The sequence below is a fragment of the Narcine bancroftii genome, chromosome 10 (assembly GCF_036971445.1).
Source record: "Narcine bancroftii isolate sNarBan1 chromosome 10, sNarBan1.hap1, whole genome shotgun sequence".
Lineage (NCBI taxonomy): Eukaryota > Metazoa > Chordata > Chondrichthyes > Torpediniformes > Narcinidae > Narcine > Narcine bancroftii.
In genome coordinates, this window is record NC_091478.1 from 68,560,202 (window position 1) to 68,587,188 (window position 26,987).

Sequence of the window (26,987 nt, forward strand, 5' to 3'; positions counted from 1 at the left end):
GGGGAGAGAGGAGGAAGAATGGGCAGGGGGAGGAGAACAGACCAAAAGATCTTAATCAGATATGGATGGAATACAGGAAATGTGGGAATTGACTGGGGGGGGAAAAGAGACAGAGGGAAAGATTGGGGCAGGGCTAATGGCAACCGGTGGTCAATATTAATGCTATCTGGTTAGCAGGTGCCCAGACAGAATACAAGGAGGTGTTCCTCTAATTTGTAGGTGGTCTTAGACTGGGAGTGCACAAGGTCATGGACAGACATATTGGCAAGGAGATGGGATGGAGAGTTGAAATGGATGGGCACTGGGAGCTACATGCTATTGCGTCGGATAAAGCTGAAGTGCTCAATGAAGTGATCTCTCAGTCTACATCTAGTCTCTCCGATGTAGAGGAAACCACAATGGGAGCACTGGGGGCAGTAGATGATCCCTACGGATTCACAAGTGAAATGTTGCTTCACTTGGAAGGACTGTTTGGGGCCCCAAATGGTGGTGAGGGAAGAGGTGTGGGCACAAGTGGAGCACCTCCTGCGGACTCTAATGCATTAATGTGTATGCACTCGACAAATTCAATTTAACATGTTGATAAGTTTAAGTGGAAACTGTAAGGACTTTGTGTTGATGATGAGTCTTTTTGCCAATTCACTGAAAACCCAATACGTACAAAAAAGAGCCAATAACTGGGACCGGCTGTTCCAGTCATTATCCAATTAGGTACTTTCTTTAAAATATCCCAGAGACAAAAGATCACATATATCATTTTAAACAAGTTCCCCCAAATGATAAAAATAAGTATGCCGAATCATAAAACGCTAAAATTAAAAGCAGTTTCTTCTTCTCCACCAACATTCAAATATTACAATATATGGAAGAAAAGCAAAAATGTTTAATCTTAGTCAAGGCAAAAAACTTGATGAGAAACCAATGAAAATGTAATACACTGATTGCAAAACCTTTTTTTAAAAATGACAAAATAAATAATTTCCACTTTGATTCAGTAACAACCAGTTAATAAACAAATTAGAACAAAAAAGTCACCCTCCTTCCCCAAGAGCCAAAGTTCGAGTTGTGTTTCACTTTTCCTACTACTTACCACTGAACATTTCATAGTACACTCTTTGCCAACTCATCTGCACCATCAGTACACATGTAGCCAATCAACTATTTGGTAAGCTTCCCAGAGCATTTCACCACTACCATTCAAGACTGTTTCTTCTACTGCCCGATTAAATTCAGAAACTTCTAAAATCTGCAACAACGTTCAACTGGGATTCAAATAAGACAGAAAATATGATTTGGGGGGTTATTTGTGGTTTTGGTGACAGAAAACAATCTGACCAGATGTTGGCAATACATTTTGTCACCAAATTAAAAGTTTTCAGGAAACAACACTATTTTTTTTTGCGTCGAGGTTTGCCAACAACCAGATGGCGGGTTGAAGGGAGTGGAAACAATAAAGGATTTAATTTTTAAAGTCACCCATTTGGAGCACTTATCAAGATCCTGAACTTTAATACTCGTCAGAAGGGTTTTTGAATGCACCAAAGCATAGGCGGATTAAAACTGACAAAGAAAATCGAGTCTTTTCAGCGAGGGTCCACAGCCATCAACTGTGCTGCCCCAGTGAGCTATAACGGTCTGACCCGATCATCAAACGGCACCAATGATCTCGCGAAAACGACGCCCATCGGGTTAGCTTTTTAGAAGAACTTCAGGGCACACTCGACCAAACGCGCTTGAAGCCACGGGAGGCCAGGTCCCCCCCGGGTTGAGGAGGGAAAAGCCCAGCTCTCCACCAGGGTGCACACAGCCATTGTCTGCTTTGCCTGCCCCCGCCCCCCCCCCCCCCCCCCAACCTCACGGCTGCCTGCCTGTTTATCAACCCGACCGACACCGGCCGCCGCAAGACTCACGCATGCCCGCAGCTTGCTATCGACACCGGCTTATAGTACACCTCCAGGCAGATCGGGCAGCTGTACGAGTCCGCCAGGTTCTCCCCCGACACCGTCGTTGGCTTGGTCTGATTCCCGGAGACTAAACTCCGAAACATCGCCATCGTCTACCTTCTACAACCTAAACAGTCATCATTGAAGCGCGACATACCGAGCCCATGTTGTCATCACTTCGCGCCGCCCACAACACCATGACATCATCGGCAGTCTGGAACCGAGCCTTGTTACCACGGAAACGCCGACATTTTGCTTTGTCAAATGCCTTGTTATTTAAACACGGCCGATTGCAAAATTACGTTCTCAAATGCAAAAATCGCCACGTTTCATTTAAAACAAGATAAGACCATTCCAAAATTCCGTCGAGGCAAGGATTACTATTAATCGATTGTGCCGAGCGACTGGTTGGGGGGGGGCAGGTGGTGCGGAGCCGTGTGCGTCATCGGTGCGCGCTGGCGGCTCCAGGTGACAGTGAGGCGGCCGCCGGGACGCGCACGATGTGCGAAGTGGAGGACGATTACCCGGGCGACCGCCTGCAAACGGCGGTGGTCGACGCCGCAGCCACGAGGTGGGAGCGCAGGGACCACCCCATTCATTCCTCTGGTTGCTTTGTGTTGTCGAAGCGAGAGTGGGGGTTGACGGCGGCGGGGAGGCGGTGAGCTGGGGAGGGGAGTGGGTGGCGGGGAGGAAGGGAGGGGCCGACCGGGGAGGGGGCAGTTAATCCCAGTTGGCTTCTGTTGCCTGTAACGCTGGTGAAAAGATTAAACAAAAGAGCCAACTGACTTCATTATAAATTTCCAGAAAGAAATAACTGAAAAACGCAATGATTTGACAAACTGGCAGAAAAGACGCAAATAAAAGCTGGGATTTTAACTTGCAGTTAAGAATATGATCTAATAATTACAGTGGCTGTTAATGTATCCAGCTGTGAACCGTCAAAGTTATTGTTCGTGGTGTAACGAGAACTGTCTTGCTGTTTTAGTTCTTGATCTTGTTTGGATGTTGTGTTCAGTTAAAATCAGGCGAGCGTGGACCTGCAGAGGGATAGCACTGCCAAATCGAGCAAGTATTAACGAGATATGGTCTTAATCAATATGTAATTGGCTAGAGTTATGAACTGAAATTATTGCCCACCGAACATAAGTAGAATCATAGAAGGAGGCGGACCTTTTGTCACCCAAGAGCTCCACACGTACTAATCTCACCTGCCTGGGTTTGACCCATAGCCCTCTAAACTTATCCATAGATCTGAAAAATGTTTCTTCACCATTGAAAAGTGCCAGCCTCCAGTACTTCTTCCGGCAGCCTGTCTCATACACTCTGTGTCACCACCCACTGTGGGGAAAAACAAGTTGTCCCTCGGGTTCATATTAAACCTTCCCCCCCCCTCACCTTAAACCTATATCATCTGGTTGCCGATTCCTGACTTTGAGGAAAAGATACTCTGCATTCACCCAATCAAATTCCTCTCATGATTTTGAACCCTCATCCTGCTGCACTCTAGACTGCTCAACCTTGTAGCTCAAACCTCCAAATCCTGAAAGCATCCTCATGAATCTTCTCCAGTTTGACAGCATCTTGCCAAAAGAGCAGTGACCAAAATTGAACACAATCTTTGGCTTGGCTTCGCGGACGAAGATTTATGGAGGGGGTAAAAGTCCACGTCAGCTGCAGGCTCGTTTGTGGCTGACAAGTCCGATGCGGGACAGGCAGACACGGTTGCAGCGGCTGCAGGGGAAAATTGGTTGGTTGGGGTTGGGTGTTGGGTTTTTCCTCCTTTGCCTTTTGTCAGTGAGGTGGGCTCTGCGGTCTTCTTCAAAGGAGGTTGCTGCCCGCCAAACTGAGGCGCCAAGATGCATGGTTTGAGGTGATATCAGCCCACTGGCGGTGGTCAATGTGGCAGGCACCAAGAGATTTCTTTAGGCAGTCCTTGTACCTTTTCTTTGGTGCACCTCTGTCACGGTGGCCAGTGGAGAGCTCGTCATATAACACGATCATGGGAAGGCGATGGTCCTCCATTCTGGAGACGTGACCCACCCAGCACAGCTGGATCTTCAGCAGCGTGGACTCGATGCTGTCGACCTCTGCCATCTCGAGTACTTCGACGTTAGGGATGAAAGCGCTCCAATGGATGTTGAGGATGGAGCGGAGACAACGCTGGTGGAAGCGTTCTAGGAGCCGTAGGTGATGCCGGTAGAGGACCCATGATTCGGAGCCGAACAGGAGTGTGGGTATGACAACGGCTCTGTATACGCTCATCTTTGTGAGGTTTTTCAGTTGGTTGTTTTTTCAGACTCTTGTGTAGTCTTCCAAAGGCGGGGCCTCACCAATATCTTATGCAATTGCAACCTGAATAATGAGAGTTCACTGTTATATGCGAAAGTTCAATGTGCTGATGCCCCAAAATTCACATTTGCTGTAGCCATACGTAGCAAAGGCATCTAATTTCACTTCAGAGAAGATGTAAATAAAATGAATGTCATTAAAGCAGAAGGAAATGGTCAAATTATAGTGAATACTTCCATATCATTCACATAATTAAAAGGAAAATTCAGGAGAAAAGAGAACTAAAATTGGACAGATTCCCTGTACCTGATGGCCCTCAAACAATGATTTAGAAAGAGTTGGTTGCTTTGTTTTCTTCCAGTCATCTGGAATATCCCAACAGAAGCGAGAGAAAGAAGGGAAATAACAGTCTGTGGTCTACATTTGGCAGCATGCTGAAATCCATTATTAAGACCTATAGAAATAGTATGATAAAATCATTCGATGAAGGGAAAATTATATTTAACAAGGTTAAAGTTCTTTTGAGGAGGAATAGTATATGACCCCAGCTCCTTTTTATATTAATGAGGACTGTGTGTTAAGGGTTATGACTTTCAAGTTTCTGGGAACATATTTGCCTGAGGATCTATCTTGAACTATTAATACCATCACTATAGTCAAGAAGACACATCAATGTCTCCGTTTCCTGATAATCCTTAGGAAAATTAATCTACAGAAGTTATTGATGTCCTTCTATCGCTGCTCTTTTGTAAGTGTTCTGACTTATTGCATTCTAGTATGGTTTACCAGCTGTACAGCAGCTGATAAGAGGGATCTTCAGAAGATCATGGCATTTTCCTTGTCCCCTTTGGAGGATTTATTTCAATCTCGCTATATTGGGAAGGCAGCTAATATTAAGCCTTCTACTCACCCGGGCTATCATCTGTTTGACCTATTCCCCTCAGGTAGACGATATAGGTCCATTAAATGAAGGACAAACAGACTCAACAACCATTCGAGAATCTCAGAGCCATTCGAGAATTAAACTGCCATTTAATGTATTTGTATTGTTGTAATGTTGCTTTTTTTCTCTTTTTACTGTTTTCATATGTTCTTGTATGTTGTTTGGTACCACAGTTGCACTTTTTAATTTTGTTGTGTTTTTTTATGCAACGACAATAAAGTACTTACTTAACAAGCATGGAATTTAAAAGGGAGTAAGTAAATATAATGAAATAAACACAGAACATTCTGGCAACATTCAACAGGTTAGGCAGCATCTGGAAAGAGAAACAGGTAATGTCTCAATTATTCCTCTTTTCACAGAGGTTGCATAACATGAGTATTTCCAGCATTTTCTGTAATTTCAGATTTACATCTGCAATTTTTAATTACATTTCAGAATCAGAATTTATTGTTATGAACATGCCATGAAATTTGTTGTTTTGTGGTGCTATAAACCACCTCACAAAATAAATAAGTACAAGAAAAAGTCAAAGTAAGGCAGTGGTTCATTATTCATTCAGGAAGCTGACCTTATACTGCTGAGTGCTCATCTTCAGGCTTCTGTACCTTTTTCCTGATGGTAGCAGAGTGAAGAGGGCTTGACTTGGTTGGTGGGGGTCCTTGAGGATGAAGGTTGCATTCTCAAGACAACACCTCTTGTAGATGTCATTGATGGAATGAAAACTAGGCTCGTGATGTTGCAGGCCAGGTTTAACAACCCTCTGGAGTTATTTCCTGTCCTGAGCATTGGCACCTCCAAAGATGCAACCAGCCAGAATGCTGTCTGCGGTACACCTGTAGAAGTTTTTGAGAGTTTTGGAGACCTATCGAACCTCCTCAAACTCCTCACAAGGTATAGTCGCTGGCAAGCCTTCTTCATGTATAATGGATATAGTATATCTGGATTTCAAGTTGCCATTTAATAAGATACTGCACCAAAGTTTAAGTTGTCAGAAAATTACTGACAATGGGGTATTTCAGGATTGAGTACTGTGTCATCAATAATTTAAGTTAAAAACCAATGTGTAACAAAGTTTTCAGCTTATTGGTGGGAATTTAAGCTGCCAAGAGGATGGAAGAATTTTACAGAGAGACCTAGGTAGGTTATCCAAGAGGATATGGTGCGGATGATGACTGACTGGGGCAGTGACTCTGACCTACAGGGGTTGGGTCAGAGGCTGGATATTCTACAAGAAATGACACTCTATTTTTGCAATCTACAAGGTACAAGTCTTTAGAATGATGAACACTATCTCCTTGGCAAAATGTCAAGTTCCAACAAAACCATCAAGGCATCCCATCTGCCACCCTAAAGATTCACTTTCTCCACTATTGAGGCAGTATGGCCAATTGAATAGGCACAAGAGTACACTATATGTTCCTTTGAGCCTTATTTGTCACTTAATATACTAATCTTGTCTTGAGCCTCACATTTCTGGCTATTCTTCATAACTATTGCCTCCCATAGAGAAAATCTATTAATTAAATTATTTAGACTCTACAGTCTTAAGGAATCCCAAAGCTTAATTATTCTCCTAAATGAAGAAACTCAGCCAACACCTTGTATACTGTCTTGGCAATCTAGCTTCTAACCATGCGGCATTAACGTTAACCTCCAATTTCTATTAACCCCATTCCTACTTGTCTCTCTTTTTCTCTATGCCTCTATCTCTTATCATCCAGCTCCCCATCTCTTCCTTATCAGAGAGCTACCCATGGCCCTCTCCCTCTATTATTTCTCAGTTTTTTTTTTCTCTTCCACACTTCCACCAGAATCTACCTATTGCCTCTTGCCTGTCAGCCTGTGCTCCTCTCCTTGCCCCTTCCTTTCTCCTCTCTCCCCTATTCGGGAACTACCTGTCTGCCTGATTTTGCTTGTACCTTTTGAAGATCACAGGCCCAAAACGTTGGTTACTCTTTCCTTCCTATGGATGCTGCGTAGCCAGCTGAACTTTTCCAGCACACTTATATATTGCACTTGACCCCAGCATCTGCAGACTTTCTAGTTTAACTTCTGTACCTTCATCCATTTTACTCCCTTCTTGTCTGAAAATTGTATATCCTGGGATGTTGAACTTCCAAGCCTGTCCATCCTTCAACTATGTCTCACTGATGGTGACAATTGTGACAGAATATAGATATATTTTTAGGAGGTAAATTGGGGCAAGTTTTCAGTATGGGTCACATACAAACACTTAAAAACAGATCTTATTTAAAATACTGGAACTCTGTTGGGGCCAACAGTCTTTTCAAAGGCTTTGGAGAGTGTCCAAGAGACTTCACAAAAAGGCAACAGATAAAGAGTTTGTCAGAGCTGCATTCTGTCTGGAGTGGAACTTGCTGTTTTAGGATGGTCATTTGGTCTTGAAGCAGAGAGAGTAAAACAGGCTTTCTCTCAGAGAGAGACAGATCAGTTTTAGAGTCAGCAGCAGCAACAACTGGAACAGGACAAGCTGGTAAGCTTGTGGAAAACCCCATTTGGAAGATGGGTTGTGAGTGCTTAGTTCAGCCTGGTCAAAGCCCTTGTGGTTCATGCAAGAGGAGATGACTGGCTGTCGAATGTTTAACTTGAAATAAGAGAAACAAAAAGGCACTCTGTGGTGACCTGAAAGAAAGAGGTTATCACCTGAAGAACCCTGAGGGGGCAAGTTTTGTCAGTAAGACACTGAAGTGGCTGATTAAAAAGAAATCACTTGTGGTTGTCCTGGAACAAAAAATTTCCCTCTGAAAACCAACAAGAACCTTCCTGAGTGGTAACCATTTACCTTTCAAGCACCAAAGCCTGGTGAACTTTATAAATGTTAAATTCTGTGCACAGTATAAGAATTGTCTGCAACCAGTAAACTTGGTGGAATGAAAAGTGAGATTGAACTGTAAATCAAAGAACTTTTCTGAACTTGCACTACATACACATGAGCTTAGAATTCAAAGGGGGTGAAGATAGGTGAGTTACGTCAATAGTGATAAGTTAAAGTGTGATTCTGTTTTCATGTTTAAAGATAATTAAAAGCAACTTTTGTTGAAGTAACCATTTGTCTTGGTGAATATCTATTGCTGCTGGGTTTTGGGGTCCTCTGGGCTCATAACACAATGCATAGATTTTTGTGTTAAACTTAAAACTTTGAGTGTATCTACTTTGCTAGTTATGTCCTTGCATGAAAATGGATTCAAGTTTACTTTGAGTTCCCTTGATGCGTACTTGTTTGTTTTTCTACTGGAGAATAATTATTTCTCCTCTAGATAATGTCGCTATCTTGATCCTCTTTTCCTCATTTAAACCTTCCACTGAAGATGTTAGTTCCAATGATCCAGGAATCTAAAGCCTATCCTCCTGCACCATCCTTTCAGCCACACATTTATCTGACCTATCTTTCTATTCCTTTACTCAATAGTTTGTGGCTCCGGAAGAAATCTGGAGAGTGCAACCTTCTGACATCTGATTCTTTAAATGGTTACCTAGCTCCTTAAATTCATGAAAAATGTTCATCCCTTCTACCTATGCCATTTATGATGTCCTTCAGTTGCTCTGAGACATCCTTGACCCAACCATTTGGGAGGCACCTTACCAATCTGGCATTTCCTTCCAATCTCTGTTTTTAATCAGTGACCATTTTTTTTCTGAAACGCCTTCCTCATGCTAGATCACACCACAAGGAGAAATATCCTCTCAGCTTCTTAACTTGCTTCCCTTTGCACCATTGGCACATTTGGCTGCATTACATAGTTCTGTCATCCAATTTATTAATATGGATTAAATAATTGTAAATGTAGTGAATTTTGAAATACATCAACCTATGCATCCACAATCTCTTGAATCTCTAGTCATTGAATTATTGTCTAGTTTCCTGGTAGGTTTTTCTTTCAAATCCTTCCCTCCTTATAGCCTCTGTATTTTTTATTATTATTGGGATTATTTACCATGAACATAAATACAAAATAATTGCTGAATGTCTTGGTTGTTTCCTTATTTCCAATTAATACTGTCCCAGTCGTCTCTACTCTCCTTTAAATCCCACATAATTTGTGGACACTCCCTTTCTTGTTATCTTATTCTTTTTAAAAATTTGTTTAGGCTTTAATTCTAAATGTTCAAGATGTTTCATGATCTTACCTACTGATCTTTGCCTTTTCTTTACCTTTTTTAATTTGTTACCAGTCATGGATAACATACTTGGTCGCAGATGATTCCACTTTTATAATATTTCTTGATAGAATACATCTTTGAGCATTATAACATTCCATGAAGTGACTGTAATAGATCTAATGTGTGCAAATGGACAGTATTTGCTTGGCTAAGATATCTTAACTGTATCTCATAAGCCCCAGACTAATTACTAAGCATGGGGTGGCGCAGTTAGTGTAGCGGTTAGCGCAATGCTGTTTCGCTGTCAGTGATCGGGACCAGGATTCGAATCCTGCACTGTCGTGCATTCGCCCCAAGGCTGTGTGGGTTTACCCTGAGGGCTCCGGTTTTCTCCCACCGTTCAAATAATGTACCATGGGGATGTTGGTCAATTGAGTGTAATTGGGCGCCATGGGTTTGTGGGCCAAAAGGACCTCTTACCATGCTGTATGTCTAAATTTAAATTTTAAAGGCAGCAGATGTAAAGGTTGGATCCCCTCCGTGGTACACAACATTTAATATTCCTTCATCAATCCACTTAAATCTTGGAAGTCCTTCCCCATCTCAGTGAATGTGCCTTCACATGAACGACTTCAGAGCTGGCTCATTGCCATCTTCTTAAAAGTAATTAGCAATGGGAATAAATGCTGGTGTTAGCAGTACTTCCCACATCACAAAAAAAGGTGATGTGCAGATTGGGTAAGCATGAGGTTGTGTATTTTGGTAGGAAGAATGAAAATGCATTTTTAAAAATATTGGTGGATTTTGCTTCAAGAGATGCAGGAAATAAACATGCAACACAACAAGCAATTTGTCACACTTCCTCCCTCACCACAGTCTGGGACCACAAACAGGCCTTCCAAGTGAAGCCACACTTCCCTATGTATCCGCAGGATTGATTTACTACATCCGCTGCTCCTTTTGTGTCATTCTTTACGTTGGAGAGACTGGGAGATTGCTTCACTGAGCTCCTTCGCTCTGTCCACACAAATGACAGGGACCTCCCAATGGCCGACCATTTCAGTGCTGCATCACACTTCTATACTTGCATGTCCACTCATGGCCTCATGTACTATCCTACCAAGACCACCCATAAATTGGAGGAACAACATCTGATTTTCCATCTCAGCATTCTCCAGGCAGATTGCATTAACATTGACTATTCTGGTTTCTGCTAACCTTGTCAGCTCTCCACCCCCTTCCCTCTCCATTCACCCAGCCATCCCTCCTCCCATTGCTTGCTGCTGTGCTCTCCCTTCCTTCTCCATCTATTACTTCCTGCCTTTGCGACCACACCTCCACCATCCTTTTATTTGGACACCTGCTGACATTTTTCCATACCTTGAAGGTCTCAAGCCTGAAATGTAGGTGAAGTATTTTTAATCTTTACTTTATAAAGGACACTGTTTACCTGCTGAGTTTCTCCAGAATTGTGTTTCTACTTCAACCACAGGGTCTGTAGACTTCCATGTTTTACTTCTTACAAGCTCCAAAATCTTGGCATCTGCACCACCTTTACAACTAGATCCTTGACTTCTTCGTCAGAAGACCACAGTACGAATTGGAAACAACATCTCCTCCTCACTGACAATCAATACAGATGCCCCTCAAGGATGTGTGCTTAGTCCACCACTCTACTCGCTCTACCCACAAGGCTGTGTGCCTAGGTACGCTTCAAATGTCGTCTACAAATTTACTGATGACACCATAGTTGTCGACAGAATAACAATCGGCAATGAGAAAGCATACAGGAGGGAAATAGATCAGCTAGTTGAGTGGTGCTACTGCAACACCTTGCACTCAATGTTATCAAAACCAAGGAGATAACTGTGAACTTCAGGAAGGGGAAATTAAGAGAACATCGACGGGTCAGCAGTGGAAAGGGTTAAGAACTTTAAGTTCCCGTGTGTCAATATCTCTGAGGATCTGTCCTGGATGAAGGCTGGCCAATGGCTGTACTTTGTGAGGTTTGAAATTTGATACATCACTTGCATATTTCTACAGGTGTACTGTGGAGAGCATTCTGATTGGTTGTATCACTGTCTGGTGTGGAGGTGCCAATGCACAGGACAAGAATAAAATGGTTGTGAACTTGGCCAGCGCCATCACAGGCATCCGTCTTCATTCCATCGCGGACATCTACAAGAAGCGGTGTCTTAAGAAAGTAGCCTCTATCCTCCAGGACCCCCACCACCTGGGCCATGCCCTCTTCACACTGCTAGCATCGGGAAGATGATATAGGAGCCTGAAGATGAACACCCAGTGGCACAAGGACAGCTCTGCCATCAGATTTCTGAATGGACAATGAACCACAAACACTACCTCACTTTCTTTTATGTTCATACTAATTGAATTATTTTTTTAAATAATTTTTTGGGAATATTTGCACTATATGATGCTGCAGTCAAACAGCAAATTTCATGTCACGACAATTAATTTTGATTCTGATGGAGGCAGAGCTGTGGAAAGTTAGATCTCATGGAGTCCAAGGTGAGCTGTCTAAATGGATTCAAAACCGGCTTGGAGGAAGGAGTCAGAAGGGTGGCTTTTCACACTGGAGGCCTGCTGCGGTGTTGTATACTGGATTCACTGTTGTTTGTTATCTACATTATATTAAGATTTAGATGACAATGTCGTTAATATGGTTTGCAAAGGACACCAAAATTTGTGGTATTGTGGGCAGTGAAGAATGTTATCTATGATCATAACAATATTTAGAAGAACTGAGTAAATAAGCTGAGGAATGGCAGTTAAAATTTAATGGACAACTGTGAGGTATTGCATTTTGGTAAGTTAAACTAGGTCAGGACATGCATAGTACGTAGTTGGGCCCTGGAGAATATTGTAGAATAGAGACTTGGATTCCAGGTACATAATTATCGAAAATGGCAACACAGTTTAGACGGGGTGGTGAAGAAAGCATTTTGCATGCTTTCATTGGCCATAGCTTGGTGAGCAAGAATTGGGAGTATTGTGTGCATTTTTATTAAACTGCTTTAGAAAACATGTAATTAAACTGGAAAAGGTGCAGAAAAGATTCACAAAGATGTGAATGGTGATGCAGTAAATTGGGCAGGACATTGATCAGGCCAAATGTGGAGAATTGTGTGCAGTTTTCATCACCTAACATGAGAAAGAATATCAATGAGATTGAAAGAGAAGATTCACTAGGATGTTGCTTGGATTTTAGAAACTGAGTTACAGGAAAAGGTTAAACAGACTAGGACTTTATTCCCTGGAATGTAGAAGAATGAGGGGAGATTTGATAGAGGTATGCAAAATTTTGATGGGTATAGACCTTATATTGCAAGCAGACATTTTCCATTGAGGTTAGGTGAGATAAAAACAAGAGGTTAAGGGTTAAAGGGAAGTTAGAATGAACTGTCAGCTGAATAGGTAAATGCAGTTTCAATTTTTACATTTAAGAAGAATTTGGACAGGTATATGGATAGAAGGGGTATGGAGGGATGTGGACTAGGCAGAAAAATGGTTTGGCGAAGAGTCGAAGGGCCTTTTTCTTTACTGCAGTGTTCTGTAGTTCTATGTTACCAAACTGGGAGGCTTGAATTACAAGGAAAGGCTGGCTAGGCTATGATCATTTACAATGGAATGTAAAAGGCAAAGGGTGATCATGTAAATCTTGAGAGGCACAGGTAAGGTCAATGGTCATGGTCATTTTCCCAAGGTAGGGAAATCTAAAACTAAAAGGCATATGGTTAATGTGAGAGAGGACTTGAGAGGTAACTTTTTCACATGCAAGTTTGTATATATACCAAACAAGCTGTAGAGGTGCATAAGATTACAACATTTAAAACACATTAAATCAGATATATGGATTGGAGAGGGATATTTGCCAAATGCAGGCAAATGGGAGTAACTAGGATGAATATTTTGATGAACATGGATGAGTTGGACCAAAGGGTCTATGTCTTTGCTGAAGGGAAAACATTCTGATGATGTAACTTTTCCTTGGTAATTGCACCAGATTGTTTATGTTGATGATGCACTTTAACTCTTGAGAGCATAAATCCTCATCCTTCTTGACATATAGGAGCTGGATTTTGGCCTCTCAAACTGGTGCATCAATTAGCTTTGTTAATTTGCAGATAATTTATTTGACTTTATTTTGTTCTATTTCCTTGTCCTAACAACAAAAATCTTATCAATCTTGGTCAAGGGTTTTTCACTTAATTGATTATCATTAGCTTTTTGGAGAAATGATTTTCAGATTTTAGCTGGTCTTTGTATGGAAAAGATCTAAGCCAAAGTTTGTGGTTGAGCACATTGATAATGTGAGTTTTAAAGTCATAGCAAAACTAGAGTAGCAGAGAACATTCCATTGTATGTTTTGATGATTCACCAAGGCTAAAGCTGATTGTGGAGAATAACAACTCTATTTTTGGCAAAGACAGCAAGACTATTAACCATTGTGTAAGGAACATGACCCATTATAACGAATCTTAAGAAACAAACACTTACTGGATATGTCTGTTCGAATGTTCTGGGAAGCTGGAAATTTGACTGTATAAATGTGCAACGTGATCCTTCCAGTGACCTGGCTTGGAGCAGTGTCTGGGGCTTGGACCACGAGGCAGAGAGCAAGAATGTGCTGTGCATTTGTGTTGTATACAATACTAATCTGTGCTTCTAGCCAATAATGACCCTAGGTGATTTAAATTAGCCAACAGAAAGGTGTGCACTAATGGGTGCCTGGAGTACAACTTTGATTGACAGGTGATGTGACTTCCAAATAAGTTTCAGACAGGCTGAACACGTGACCGCCCATAATGTACACAGTACAGACAACCACACACAACATTTCACCCGTCGGAAGTCACATTACTCTGCAATCACTACGAAGGTGATCAATAATTCTACCAACATGTTATTTAAAAAAAAAATAGAACAAAAAGACATCTTTTTTTAACTTTATATATTCGTTCAAAATACAGATAATAAGTAACATATATAACAATAAACTAAGCATGAACAATATATTTTATATATATAAAAAAGAAAGAAAAAAAAAAGGAAATCCCCACCCCCCCCCTTTCAGCCAACTCTCCTAAGGAGAGCCATAAAAAGAAAAAAATTAAAGAAAAATTAAGCACAGTTTGAAGGGTAGTCTCCTGTTTGGGGAGGGAGGGGAGTGTGATTTGGAGAGATCACAAAATAGATTAGTCAGGGGCCACCTCCGGTGGGAGAGGACTAGAAAGGAGGCCGGTCCAGGTCAGAGTGGGGCAGTGCATGGAAAGTTCCACCCCACAGGCTCTTTCCCCACTCCAGCAATGTTGTCTCTCCAGAGAGAATACATGTCTCTCTAAGTCACAGACAGGGTGACGTCACCAAACTTCCCTTCAGCCTGCAAAGTTGAGTGGGTGTTCCCTGCTCCATGTCCTCTGAACCCTGCAGGGGGGTAATGGCTTCCCAGACTGTTTTCCAGGTTGCCATTCCCATGAGAGGCAAGAGCACCCCTTTAAGGTCATAGTGGTAAAGTTGTCAATGTGATACAAACTGGCCAATACTATCGTGCTTGTTAAATTTTATCTAAATTTCAATCTATTAAATAATCAGTGGGAACTTTTTAGTTTATGTTCAGATATTGCCCCTTTCTTTAGTTATCAACTATTTTTAATTATATTGCACTAATTTCTTAATATGTTAATACCAATCTCTTATCAAAGCTGGATTTGTTTAGAAGTTTCATGGGAAAATTATAAATTTAGTAAGTTGCTTTTATAATTTATACTAAATTCTATTCTCCAGTGTGGCACAGAAATGTATGAAATGCAAGGCCAGTTCAGCAGTGTTGGTCATTCGAGTGGGAGATGCATTTTGTAAGTAAGTATCAAAGTTTGCCATTCAAAATATCAATATTTGTAAGGATTGCTCAATAAAGTTACTTCTCAATGTAGAATAATATAATACAGAAATAGTCCATTTAGCCTCCAGAACAAGTTCTGCTATTTAATTGGATTGTTTATGTGCCTCTTAAATCTAATTTAAATGCATTTCAAATCGTGTTGAAGCATCAGTCGATATCTTGGTCATTAGAAAGACTGAGAACAATATATATTGAAGACAGTTAAATCAAGTAAAAGTATAAAACAGAATGAAAAGTGAAGTAAACACATTGTTGACAGGCAGGAGTATGTGGCACAATACACAAAAGTTCTGGAGCAACTCAGCAAATCCCACACGACTCCCATGAGTGTGTGTCAGAATGGATTAATAAATATTTTTATCACAATAAAATGACTCCATATGCCCAGGAGAATATGGAAGACAATAATACAAATGCAGGTTGTCCTCAAATTATAAACGTGTTCCGTTCTGACTGACTGGTCGTATCTTGAAATGGATGGAAGTTGGAAATTCACTATCTGTTTTATCGGTCGTCAAATACAACATGGTGGCCACCAATGCCAGCTCTTGCGAGAGGTTGGCCACCCCTGCCATAGGCGTTATTTTCCATAGATAGGCCCCTACTTTCAACCCCAAAATCGTAATTTTTATATTTACTTATTTTTTCTGTTTTTTAAAAAATTTATACAGTTTTTTTTGGTCGTATGTATAGATAGTCATAAGTCGCAAAGGTCGTAAGTCAGTGGCTACCTTATTCAAAAAGATGCTGTACAACATAGTTTATTGATAGAAAAGCCACTGTTACCAAGTACTATATAATACAACACTGCAAAAGTCTAGAAAGAGCTGGAAAATTAACCGTCATAATAATCCAAAATAATTTGGAAATGGAGGCCTTGAGAAGAGCTAAGATCCTGACTGCGAAATAGTAAAAACTACAATAGGAATTTATAGACCCATTATTCTTAACTTCAATGTGGAAACAAATCCTAGGTTGATAACTAAGGCTCTGTCTAAGTTAATCAAATTGATTGAAGAAATTCATCAAAATAAGGGTGGGACAATTAGTATAGCAGTTAGCATAATGCTTTTACAGTGCCAGCGACTGGGGTTTGAATCCGGTACTGTCCGTAAGGAGTTTGTACGTTCTTCCCCCGTCTCTGCATGGGTTTCCTCCAGGTGCTCCAGTTTCCTCCCACCATTCAAAATGCCACGGGGGTTGAGGGTCAGCTGGGTGTAATTGGGTGGCACGGGCTCGTGGGTGAAAAGGCATGTTACTGTATTATATGTCTTTTTTTAAAAAAAACTCTTGTGTGTAATTACAATTGAAGTCCAAAAATCCAGATCTTTAGAAAACTCTCAAACTTTAAATTTAGAAGGCTTTTACATGTGGATGCTTACGCGCCACAGATGCACAGCGAAATTGAGAGACAAACTTGAAATAATTAAGAAACTAGAACATGGTGCGAGCAATACTGCTCTAATGTCTACAATTTACGATATAAAAAAGGTTACTGCAGAAAAGTCTGTGGAAGCAGTTGTTAAATTTGTGGAACAGAACCAATAACTTCAGTCTTCAAGGTGTCATGCATGCACACATGGTGCAGAATAATCTTATCACAAAGAAATTACAGTCATAAACAAGGTAATGTCCAAAAGTCATTAAAGAAAGCAAAAGAAGTGTCAAGCTTGCAGCAGATGTAGTAAAAGCTGAACATGTTCCATGCACAAGGAGTCCAACTTGATTCCTCCTTAAATTTGAATTTGAAAAGTATTGTCCAAGAATCCAGAGAGTCAGAAAATCCACACTGATGCAGTCTAGAGTTTTGGACTTCTACTGTACAAGGAGAATAGCAATTTTCTTTCTTCGATTTCCATTTGACTTTACACAGGGATATATTTTTAAAAAGGCATATGGGTATGTGGTTTAAACAGAATATAATCATGTGGATAGAAACAGAATGGTGTTAAGAATTTGCTTTGGTTTTAAAGGATATGAGTGGTGGAATGCTGATCCCTCTCTATTTCTGTTTATAGCAGTAAAGGAGAAATGGTATATGAGGTATTGCAGAAATGAAATTGGACATTATGGCAAGCAGATGATGAGAATGGAATAGAAGATGGATAAATGAATAGATTACTTAACAAGTGAAAATAAAGTATGGAGTTGCACAACACAGAAAGTGGCCCTTCAGTCCACTTCATCCATGCCAATCTTTCTGCCCATCTACACTGATCAAATTTGCCCATATTAGGACTTCTTTGTTGCCTATCTCTCTAAATGCTCTGTAATTGTATCTGTTCCACACCACCTCTGGCAGCAGGTATCAGAATACATATATTATATAAAAAATTGTGCCTCAGATCCCTTTAAAACTTCTTCCTCCTACTAAAATCTATTCTGTCTTGTTCTGAACCCGTTATCATGGGAAAAAATATTTGTGACCACCTAGCCACCTCTCAACCCTGTATATTTCACCACTCAGTCTCTTCTGCACCATGGAAAACAAGCCCAGCTGTTCCTTTTAACTGCAGTTCTCCAATCCAGGCAACATCCTGGTGAAAAGTGAGAGAAATCAAATAGTAGGTTTTGGGGAAAAGAAGCAAATGCAGATGATAAGAGTGAAAGTACAGAAACTTCTAAAAGTAAAACTTTTTTTTTCTTTGGCTTGGCTTCGCGGACGAAGATTTATGGAGGGGGTAAAAAGTCCACGTCAGCTGCAGGCTCGTTTGTGGCTGACCAGTCCGATGCGGGACAGGCAGACACGATTGCAGCGGTTGCAAGGGAAAATTGGTTGGTTGGGGTTGGGTGTTGGGTTTTTCCTCCTTTGCCTTTTGTCAGTGAGGTGGGCTCTGCGGTCTTCTTCAAAGGAGGCTGCTGCCCGCCAAACTGTGAGGCGCCAAGATGCACGGTTTGAGGCGTTATCAGCCCACTGGCGGTGGTCAATGTGGCAGGCACCAAGAGATTTCTTTAGGCAGTCCTTGTACCTTTTCTTTGGTGCACCTCTGTCACGGTGGCCAGTGGAGAGCTCGCCATATAATACGATCTTGGGAAGGCGATGGTCCTCCATTCTGGAGACGTGACCCATCCAGCGCAGCTGGATCTTCAGCAGCGTGGACTCGATGCTGTCGACCTCTGCCATCTCGAGTACCTCGACGTTAGGGGTGTGAGCGCTCCAATGGATGTTGAGGATGGAGCGGAGACAACGCTGGTGGAAGCGTTCTAGGAGCCGTAGGTGGTGCCGGTAGAGGACCCATGATTCGGAGCCGAACAGGAGTGTGGGTATGACAACGGCTCTGTATACGCTTATCTTTGTGAGGTTTTTCAGTTGGTTGTTTTTCCAGACTCTTTTGTGTAGTCTTCCAAAGGCGCTATTTGCCTTGGCGAGTCTGTTGTCTATCTCATTGTCGATCCTTGCATCTAATGAAATGGTGCAGCCGAGATAGGTAAACTGGTTGACCGTTTTGAGTTTTGTGTGCCCGATGGAGATGTGGGGGGGCTGGTAGTCATGGTGGGGAGCTGGCTGATGGAGGACCTCAGTTTTCTTCAGGCTGACTTCCAGGCCAAACATTTTGGCAGTTTCCGCAAAGCAGGACGTCAAGCGCTGAAGAGCTGGCTCTGAATGGGCAACTAAAGCGGCATCATCTGCAAAGAGTAGTTCACGGACAAGTTTCTCTTGTGTCTTGGTGTGAGCTTGCAGGCGCCTCAGATTGAAGAGACTGCCATCCGTGCGGTACCGGATGTAAACAGCGTCTTCATTGTTGGGGTCTTTCATGGCTTGGTTCAGCATCATGCTGAAGAAGATTGAAAAGAGGGTTGGTGCGAGAACACAGCCTTGCTTCACGCCATTGTTAATGGAGAAGGGTTCAGAGAGCTCATTGCTGTATCTGACCCGACCTTGTTGGTTTTCGTGCAGTTGGATAATCATGTTGAGGAACTTTGGGGGACATCCGATGCGCTCTAGTATTTGCCAAAGCCCTTTCCTGCTCACGGTGTCGAAGGCTTTGGTGAGGTCAACAAAGGTGATGTAGAGTCCTTTGTTTTGTTCTCTGCACTTTTCTTGGAGCTGTCTGAGGGCAAAGACCATGTCAGTGGTTCCTCTGTTTGCGCGAAAGCCGCACTGTGATTCTGGGAGAATATTCTCAGCGACACTAGGTATTATTCTATTTAGTAGAATCCTAGCGAAGATTTTGCCTGCAATGGAGAGCAACGTGATTCCCCTGTAGTTTGAGCAGTCTGATTTCTCGCCTTTGTTTTTGTACAGGGTGATGATGGTGGCATCACGAAGATCCTGAGGCAGTTTACCTTGGTCCCAACAAAGCTTGAAAAACTCATGCAGTTTGGCATGCAGAGTTTTGCCGCCAGCCTTCCAGACTTCTGGGGGGGATTCCATCCATACCTGCTGCTTTGCCACTTTTCAGTTGTTCGATTGCCTTATATGTCTCATCCAGGGTGGGAACCTCATCCAGCTCTAGCCTTAGGGGCTGTTGAGGGAGCTGGAGCAGGGCGGAATCTTGGACTGAGCGGTTGGTACTGAAAAGAGATTGGAAGTGTTCTGACCATCGGTTGAGGATGGAGATCTTGTCGCTGAGGAGGACTTTGCCGTCTGAGCTGCGCAGCGGGCTTTGGACTTGGGGTGAGGGGCCGTACACAGCCTTTAGAGCCTCGTAGAAACCCCTGAAGTCGCCAATGTCCGCGCTGAGCTGTGTTCGTTTGGCGAGGCTAGTCCACCACTCATTTTGGATCTCCCGGAGTTTGCGCTGAAGATGGCTGCATGCGCGACGGAAGGCTTGTTTCTTCTCTGGACAGGACGGCTTTGTAAGGTGAGCCTGGTGGGCAGCTCGCTTCTTTGCCAGCAGCTCCTGGATTTCCTGGCTGTTTTCGTCAAACCAGTCCTTGTTTTTCCTGGAGGAGAAGCCCAGTACCTCTTCAGTGGATTGCAGTATGGTAGTCTTCAACTGATCCCAGAGGGTTTCAGGGGACGGGTCCGTGAGGCGGGTTGCAACGTCGAGCTTTGCTTTGAGGTTTGCCTGGAAGTTTCCTCTCGCTTCGTCTGACTGCAGTTTTCCAACATTGAACCTCTTTCTGGGGGCTTTATTGTTCCTGGGCTTTGGCTTGAAGTGAAGGTTGAGCTTGCAGCGAACCAGCCGGTGGTCAGTGTGGCATTCCGCGCTAGGCATGACCCTGGTGTGGAGCACATCTTGTTTGTCACTTTCTCGCACCAGGATGTAGTCCAGGAGGTGCCAGTGTTTGGATCGGGGATGCATCCAGGTGGTCTTAAGGCTGTCCCTCTGCTGAAAAAGGGTGTTTGTAATGACAAGCCGCTGTTCTGCGCAGAGCTCCAACAGGAGGCGCCCATTGTCGTTGCACTTGCCGACGCCATGCTTGCCCAGGATTCCTGGCCAGGTTTCTGAGTCTTTGCCGACACGAGCGTTGAAGTCGCCCAGGATGACAACCTTGTCGGCTGTAGGGGTACGTTGGATGAGGTTGCGCAGGTCGGTGTAGAACTTGTTCTTTTCTGCTGGTTCCGCCTGGAGGGTTGGAGCATAGACACTGATGAGGGTGATGTGACGCTTGTTTTGAAGTGGGAGTCGCATGGACATGATTCGGTCCGAGAGGCTGTCAGAAGGTTTTCGAGTTTGGAGGCAATGAAGCTCTTGACCATGAAGCCTACACCAGATAGGCGTCGTTCATCCGAAGGCTTGCCAGACCAGTAGAGTGTGTAGCCCGCGCCGCGATCTTGGAGGCTGCCTACATCTGCCAGGCGGACTTCACTGAGAGCGGCTATGTCGATGTCAAGTCTGAGGAGTTCATGTGCAATGAGGGCAGACCGACGTTCAGGTCGGTGGCTGTCAGTCTTGTCTAGCATGGTTCTGATGTTCCAGCATGCTAGCTTGAGTTTGTGAGCATCTTTTGAGGGGGAGGACGTGGAGGGGGAGGACGTGGAGGGGGAGGACGTGGAGGGGGAGGACGTGGAGGGGGAGGACGTGGAGGGGGAGGACGTGGAGGGGGAGGACGTGGAGGGGGAGGACGTGGAGGGGGAGGACGTGGAGGGGGAGGACGTGGAGGGGGAGGACGTGGAGGGGGAGGACGTGGAGGGGGAGGACGTGGAGGGGGAGGACGTGGAGGGGGAGGACGTGGAGGGGGAGGACGTGGAGGGGAGGACGTGGAGGGGGAGGACGTGGAGGGGGAGGACGTGGAGGGGGAGGACGTGGAGGGGGAGGACGTGGAGGGGGAGGACGTGGAGGGGGAGGACGTGGAGGGGGAGGACGTGGAGGGGGAGGACGTGGAGGGGGAGGACGTGGAGGGGGAGGACGTGGAGGGGGAGGACGTGGAGGGGGAGGACGTGGAGGGGGAGGACGTGGAGGGGGAGGACGTGGAGGGGGAGGACGTGGAGGGGGAGGACGTGGAGGGGGAGGACGTGGAGGGGGAGGACGTGGAGGGGGAGGACGTGGAGGGGGAGGACGTGGAGGGGGAGGACGTGGAGGGGGAGGACGTGGAGGGGGAGGACGTGGAGGGGGAGGACGTGGAGGGGGAGGACGTGGAGGGGGAGGACGTGGAGGGGGAGGACGTGGAGGGGGAGGACGTGGAGGGGGAGGACGTGGAGGGGGAGGACGTGGAGGGGGAGGACGTGGAGGGGGAGGACGTGGAGGGGGAGGACGTGGAGGGGGAGGACGTGGAGGGGGAGGACGTGGAGGGGGAGGACGTGGAGGGGGAGGACGTGGAGGGGGAGGACGTGGAGGGGGAGGACGTGGAGGGGGAGGACGTGGAGGGGGAGGACGTGGAGGGGGAGGACGTGGAGGGGGAGGACGTGGAGGGGGAGGACGTGGAGGGGGAGGACGTGGAGGGGGAGGACGTGGAGGGGGAGGACGTGGAGGGGGAGGACGTGGAGGGGGAGGACGTGGAGGGGGAGGACGTGGAGGGGGAGGACGTGGAGGGGGAGGACGTGGAGGGGGAGGACGTGGAGGGGGAGGACGTGGAGGGGGAGGACGTGGAGGGGGAGGACGTGGAGGGGGAGGACGTGGAGGGGGAGGACGTGGAGGGGGAGGACGTGGAGGGGGAGGACGTGGAGGGGGAGGACGTGGAGGGGGAGGACGTGGAGGGGGAGGACGTGGAGGGGGAGGACGTGGACCTGTCCTCGGGCCTGCGCAAAGGAGCTTTTAGGTGGAGTGCAGTGCGCGCAGTACTGGCCCCACCCTTTACACCCATGGTTCGTGTGCCGTGGCCAAGCAAGCTGGGACGTGGCAGCGAGGTCCTTGGGTCGTAGGTTTTATATCGGAGTGGCCTTCTCCTATGCAGGTTTCTTACCCGGGCTGGAGGGGTCTGCCTCCCCTCCTAGGTCGGTCCATACTGCCCGGACCGGGGCCGAGGCCGCCGCAGTTCACCCTGTGCCTGGACTGGGGCCACCGCCTCCCACTCCCTGCCCGGACCGGGGCCTCCGCCTGCCTCACTCGACCGGGGCCGCCGTCTCCCCCTTGCTCCTGCCCGTATCGGGGCCGCCGCCGTCTACCCTTCGCACGGACCGGGGCCGGGGCCGCTGCTGCTCTCCCTGTGCCTGGACTGGGGCCGCCGCCTCCCACTCCCTGTCCGGACCGGGGCCTCCGCCTGCCTCACTCGACCGAGGCCGGGGCCGCCGTCTCCCCCTTGCTCCTGCCCGTATCGGGGCCGCCGTCGTCTACCCTTCGCCCGGACCGGGGCCGGGGCCGAAGAAAATTTTATTAAATGTACATGAAGCAGCTTATATTAAAACATAAGAATTGTGTGCATTCTGGGCATAACATCAAAGAAGGCACCCTGGACGCAAATGAAATTTCATTAGAATGGTAGAAGGATGTAGAAAAAATGTTTAAAATAGTTGTGACTGGAACTGAGAATATTAAAAGATTTACATATCTTGAGTAGGTTGTTGATGGTTGGCACTGGTAATTGGTCATGGAGGAGCAATTTAAATGTGAAAAATCATTTTTTTATTATACTGTATTTTACATTTTATTTAACTAGTGATGTGATTATTGATTGTATAGCACCATAAATAATTGAACATTCTAATTGATTCAGTTTTCGGTATGAACACTTATGCTTCTTCTCATTCAGATCTTGCTTCAAAGAATACTTTGTACACAAATTCCGTGCAATGCTAGGCAAGACACGCTTAATCTTTCCAGGAGAACAGGCAAGTAATCCAATTTCTTTAATCTTTAAAACCTTTTTTTTCGCAGGAATATCTAGATTTAAAATTAAAGTTATACTCTCCAGTTAAAAATAAATTCTAAAATTACAATTGCTGTAAACCTGAAATATAAAGAGAAAATACAGGAAATGGTCTGAAGATTTGACATGTCAAAGGCCTTCACCAGAATTGGGAAATTTGCAGAAAGGGTCACAGAGGGATGGAAAGAAAGAAGGGAATATCTTGGCACCATCTTATCCAAGACAAGAAATAGAAACCCATGAAGGTGAACAAGGTAAAAGAGACAGACAGGAATCCCATCATGGACAGATGCAGAACTGATATTTCTGGAAGAAAAGTAACAAATCCATTGGTTTCCCTACCATCTCTGCAACTTACAAATTTCAACATTTCTCATGAAAATCTTCAGTCAGAGATATTAACTGTTACTTATTCCAAAGATACTGCGAGATCTGAGGAGGGTTTCCTTATTTTCTTGCTTTTACAGTTTAAATTGATTGGCTGTTAATTTGGGACAAGTTGTGAATTTGGAACAGGTGTAATACACAAAAGTGCTGTAGAAACTCACCAGGTCATACAACATTTAAGTAAAAGGTAACCAACATTTTGGGCCTGAGCACTTCGTCAAGGTATGAGCAAGAGGTGAGAGATAATGGGTGGATACAGGTGAGAGGGTACCTCAATTTGGAACAGGTTGATCTTTTTGGCATGTCTTAGAATTTCAATAGGAAATTTGAAACTTTCTTTTCCCCTCTAGCAAGAGTATAAAACTCCAGTAAATCCAGCACATTTGGGATACTACAACTAAACTATTAGCTTGAACAGACAATTGGATCTTGCACAAATTAATACCAAAACACACTTTTATTTCACTCTTTTAATATGTTATTCAGCAAGTCTTCTTGTGAAACTGGTGAGTTTGAAGGCAGCAGGAAATATACCAGCACTCTGGACCCAGTTCTAGCTACAAGTCAAAGCATATTTCTGTTCCCTCATTTTTCCAGCCCCAGTTTGGTCTTACCCAACCCACGCATTAGATCTTGGCCTTAGCTCCACACCCCACTTGCACTCTGGACCCCTGAGGTCTTGATTGAATCCCAAACTATCACATTGATCAGGATTGGCAATTAATTGGATATCAGATTATTAGAGCTTTACAATATTGAGAAATAATAATAGTCTTACTAACAATCTAGCCAAGATCAACTGCCTTAGATGTATCTAGTAATTGAACCTGGGGCCCTCAATGAAATGGCTCTGAACTATAATGGCAGTGATTTTTCCATTCTGAGGATCTGTGAGAGTTCTAAATTAGATTTTAGTGGCACCAGTGCAGTTTTGTTGAGTTTTTATTTTACTTTGGGCTGAACTGAAAATCATATTGGGGAGAAAGAAACATTACTTTGAAGCAACTAGAGAAGCTTTTACCTACAGTGTGTGTGAATGGACTGTAAAGGGATAAGTATTACAATATGAATACAGTATAATGTAAATATTTTTCTTTGGGGTATGGAATGGCTTACCACAGAGTGTAATTGAGACAGAAAGCCTTGAGTTTTTGAGTTATAATCAAATAATTATTTGATTGAAAAAGAAGATGCAAGCTGGTCAAGTGATGTGGAGGCCAAATGAATTCTAGTTGCTGATTGGCCTATTTCTCCTGTTTCTTTGTTTATTTGTGGGACACTGGGTCACCAGCAGGCCAGTGATGTTAGATATAGATTAACTAGGAAAGAGCAGGCGCAGAAGTGATGGACTGAATGATACCTGGGTTTTGTGTCATCAAGCTTTTTATAGAGAAAAGGGTTCACTTTTGAGCTTTTAATACCATTTACAATTTAAATCAATATCTGAAAGTAATCGCCATTTCATTGCTTATTAGGTAGCAGAATTAGAAATTAATAGGTTCCCAGTAACTAGATTATTTTTTGTTTCCCTCAATAATTTTGTTTTACTTTTTTTTTGGTGCAGGTCTTACTAGCATTATCTGGTGGTCCAACATCTAGTGCAATGCTTTGTCAGGTTCAAGAGGTAATTTATCATCTTCATTTTTTTCTCAACAGTGTTCATTATGTGTGAAAAATAAGAAATAAGCAACAACCTGTTGTGTATTGGATCTCCTGCATTAATGTGAATGCAGTAAATTTAAAGTGTCACTAACAATTTTTTATCGTGAAAAATAATGGTCAAGATTTCACGTTCTTTTTTGTGGTTAAAGGTGATTGCCTATGAGGATTTGATGATCTTGGGCATGGCACAGACGTGTGTTTACTCAGTTTTTGGTTCTTTTGGAGCCTTGGAGCATCCATGCCATAATGAATGAATGGAACAGCCAATCACAATGCATTCACATTGTTAACAAGTCAGGAATTGTACTACACATGCAGCACAGAAACATACAGTGTATGCAGGTGATTTGCACCGTTCAATGTTCCTTCTGTTTTTCCTCACAATTCTTTTATTGAAGCCTTCATAAATACATACAGTACATGTCAACTTTTGCTTGCTGTAAAGGCTAGCTGCTCTCCTCAATCAATGAGGAAAAGTAAGGGCACACAAAGAGGCTCCACTAGTCATTCTCCTCAACCAATGAGGGAAAAAAAGAAGAGTCCCTTCAGAGATGCAGCGTATCTGTGGATTTGTCGCCTGCACAGCCTCCTAACTGTTCCAGCAATGAGTTCCAGATCCTGGTTTCGAACCCCTAGTGCAATCAGGAAGCTCCCAATACCCGAGGTCCTTCAGGAGACCTTCTTGCCATTGGGAACCTGACGAATCCCACTCTCAATACCTGGTTCCCAGGAGCCATTCTCCAGTAATTCGCTGCCTGCACGACCTGGTGTGAGCCCTTCAGCTGCCGAGTCCCTCACTGATCAGTGCCGTCTCTCTAAAGCTTTCAGCAGGGATCCTCTAGGCTGGTCCACTGATTCCCCAGAGCCCTCACCCCTTGTGAACTGATGCTAATCAAGGACACTACTATCTTGGGCATGGACCACATTTAAAAAACCACTGGCCCCTTCTACAGACTGTCTTTACATGGCAGAAGACCCCATAATGGCAGCAGTGCTGTCATTTTTTAAGCTGTCGCATGAGATTATCCCAGTAATCCCTTCTCTAATTTTTATTATAGTTTTTACTTAAATGCAGTGAAAAGGCATTTTTTAAGTGGAGTTCTCAATGTTTCTACAGTTCAAAAATAATACCTGTGTGATGAACACAACAAAAGCATGAATAAATGATTGTTTTAGACATTAGCAAAAATAACAGACCCTGTCCACAATTGATTTTCAGAGGAGCAGAGAGATTGTTCAGCAGCTTTGTTATGCACTTGAGGCCTTGTTTATACCTCAAGCAGCAAAGCATTGCTACTTCAGATTTATTGTCAGAGTACGTGCATGACATTACATACAGCCCTGAGATTCCTTTTCCTTCATACAGGACAGAATTACCATTAATGGGTAGTGCAGAAAAACTCTACATAATGTACACGTAAACAAATAAATGCTTAAAGAAAACCCTGCAACCCAGAGAGAGAAAAAGAAACAATGACGTGCAAAAATAAGAGAGTACGATTGTTTATTGTTGAAGTCTGAT

General features: G+C 44.0%; 2 protein-coding genes across 11 annotated transcripts in view; one reads left to right on the plus strand and one right to left on the minus strand.

Moving 5' to 3' along the window:
* The window catches only part of LOC138744694 (E3 ubiquitin-protein ligase RNF166), a 37,467-nt gene extending 35,271 nt beyond the window's left edge, over nucleotides 1-2,196 (minus strand). For 6 of the 7 annotated variants that reach the window (XR_011345708.1, XM_069901248.1, XM_069901247.1 and 3 more), the window contains exon 1: nucleotides 1,911-2,099. Coding sequence is in view for 6 of the 7 variants with exons in the window: in XM_069901248.1 (XP_069757349.1) it covers nucleotides 1,911-2,053 (143 nt within the window). In the remaining variant the exon portion in view is untranslated. The other variant, XM_069901249.1, reaches the window with a different exon arrangement.
* Nucleotides 1,880-26,987, plus strand: part of ctu2 (cytosolic thiouridylase subunit 2 homolog (S. pombe)) — a 60,956-nt gene continuing 35,848 nt past the window's right edge. Inside the window, exons 1-4 of one of the 4 annotated variants that reach the window (XM_069901238.1) lie at nucleotides 1,880-2,514; nucleotides 15,106-15,180; nucleotides 23,300-23,378; nucleotides 25,368-25,427. In XM_069901238.1, the coding sequence (XP_069757339.1) occupies nucleotides 2,444-2,514; nucleotides 15,106-15,180; nucleotides 23,300-23,378; nucleotides 25,368-25,427 (285 nt within the window). In that variant the 5' untranslated portion in view covers nucleotides 1,880-2,443. The other 3 variants (XM_069901240.1, XM_069901239.1, XM_069901241.1) reach the window with 3 other exon arrangements.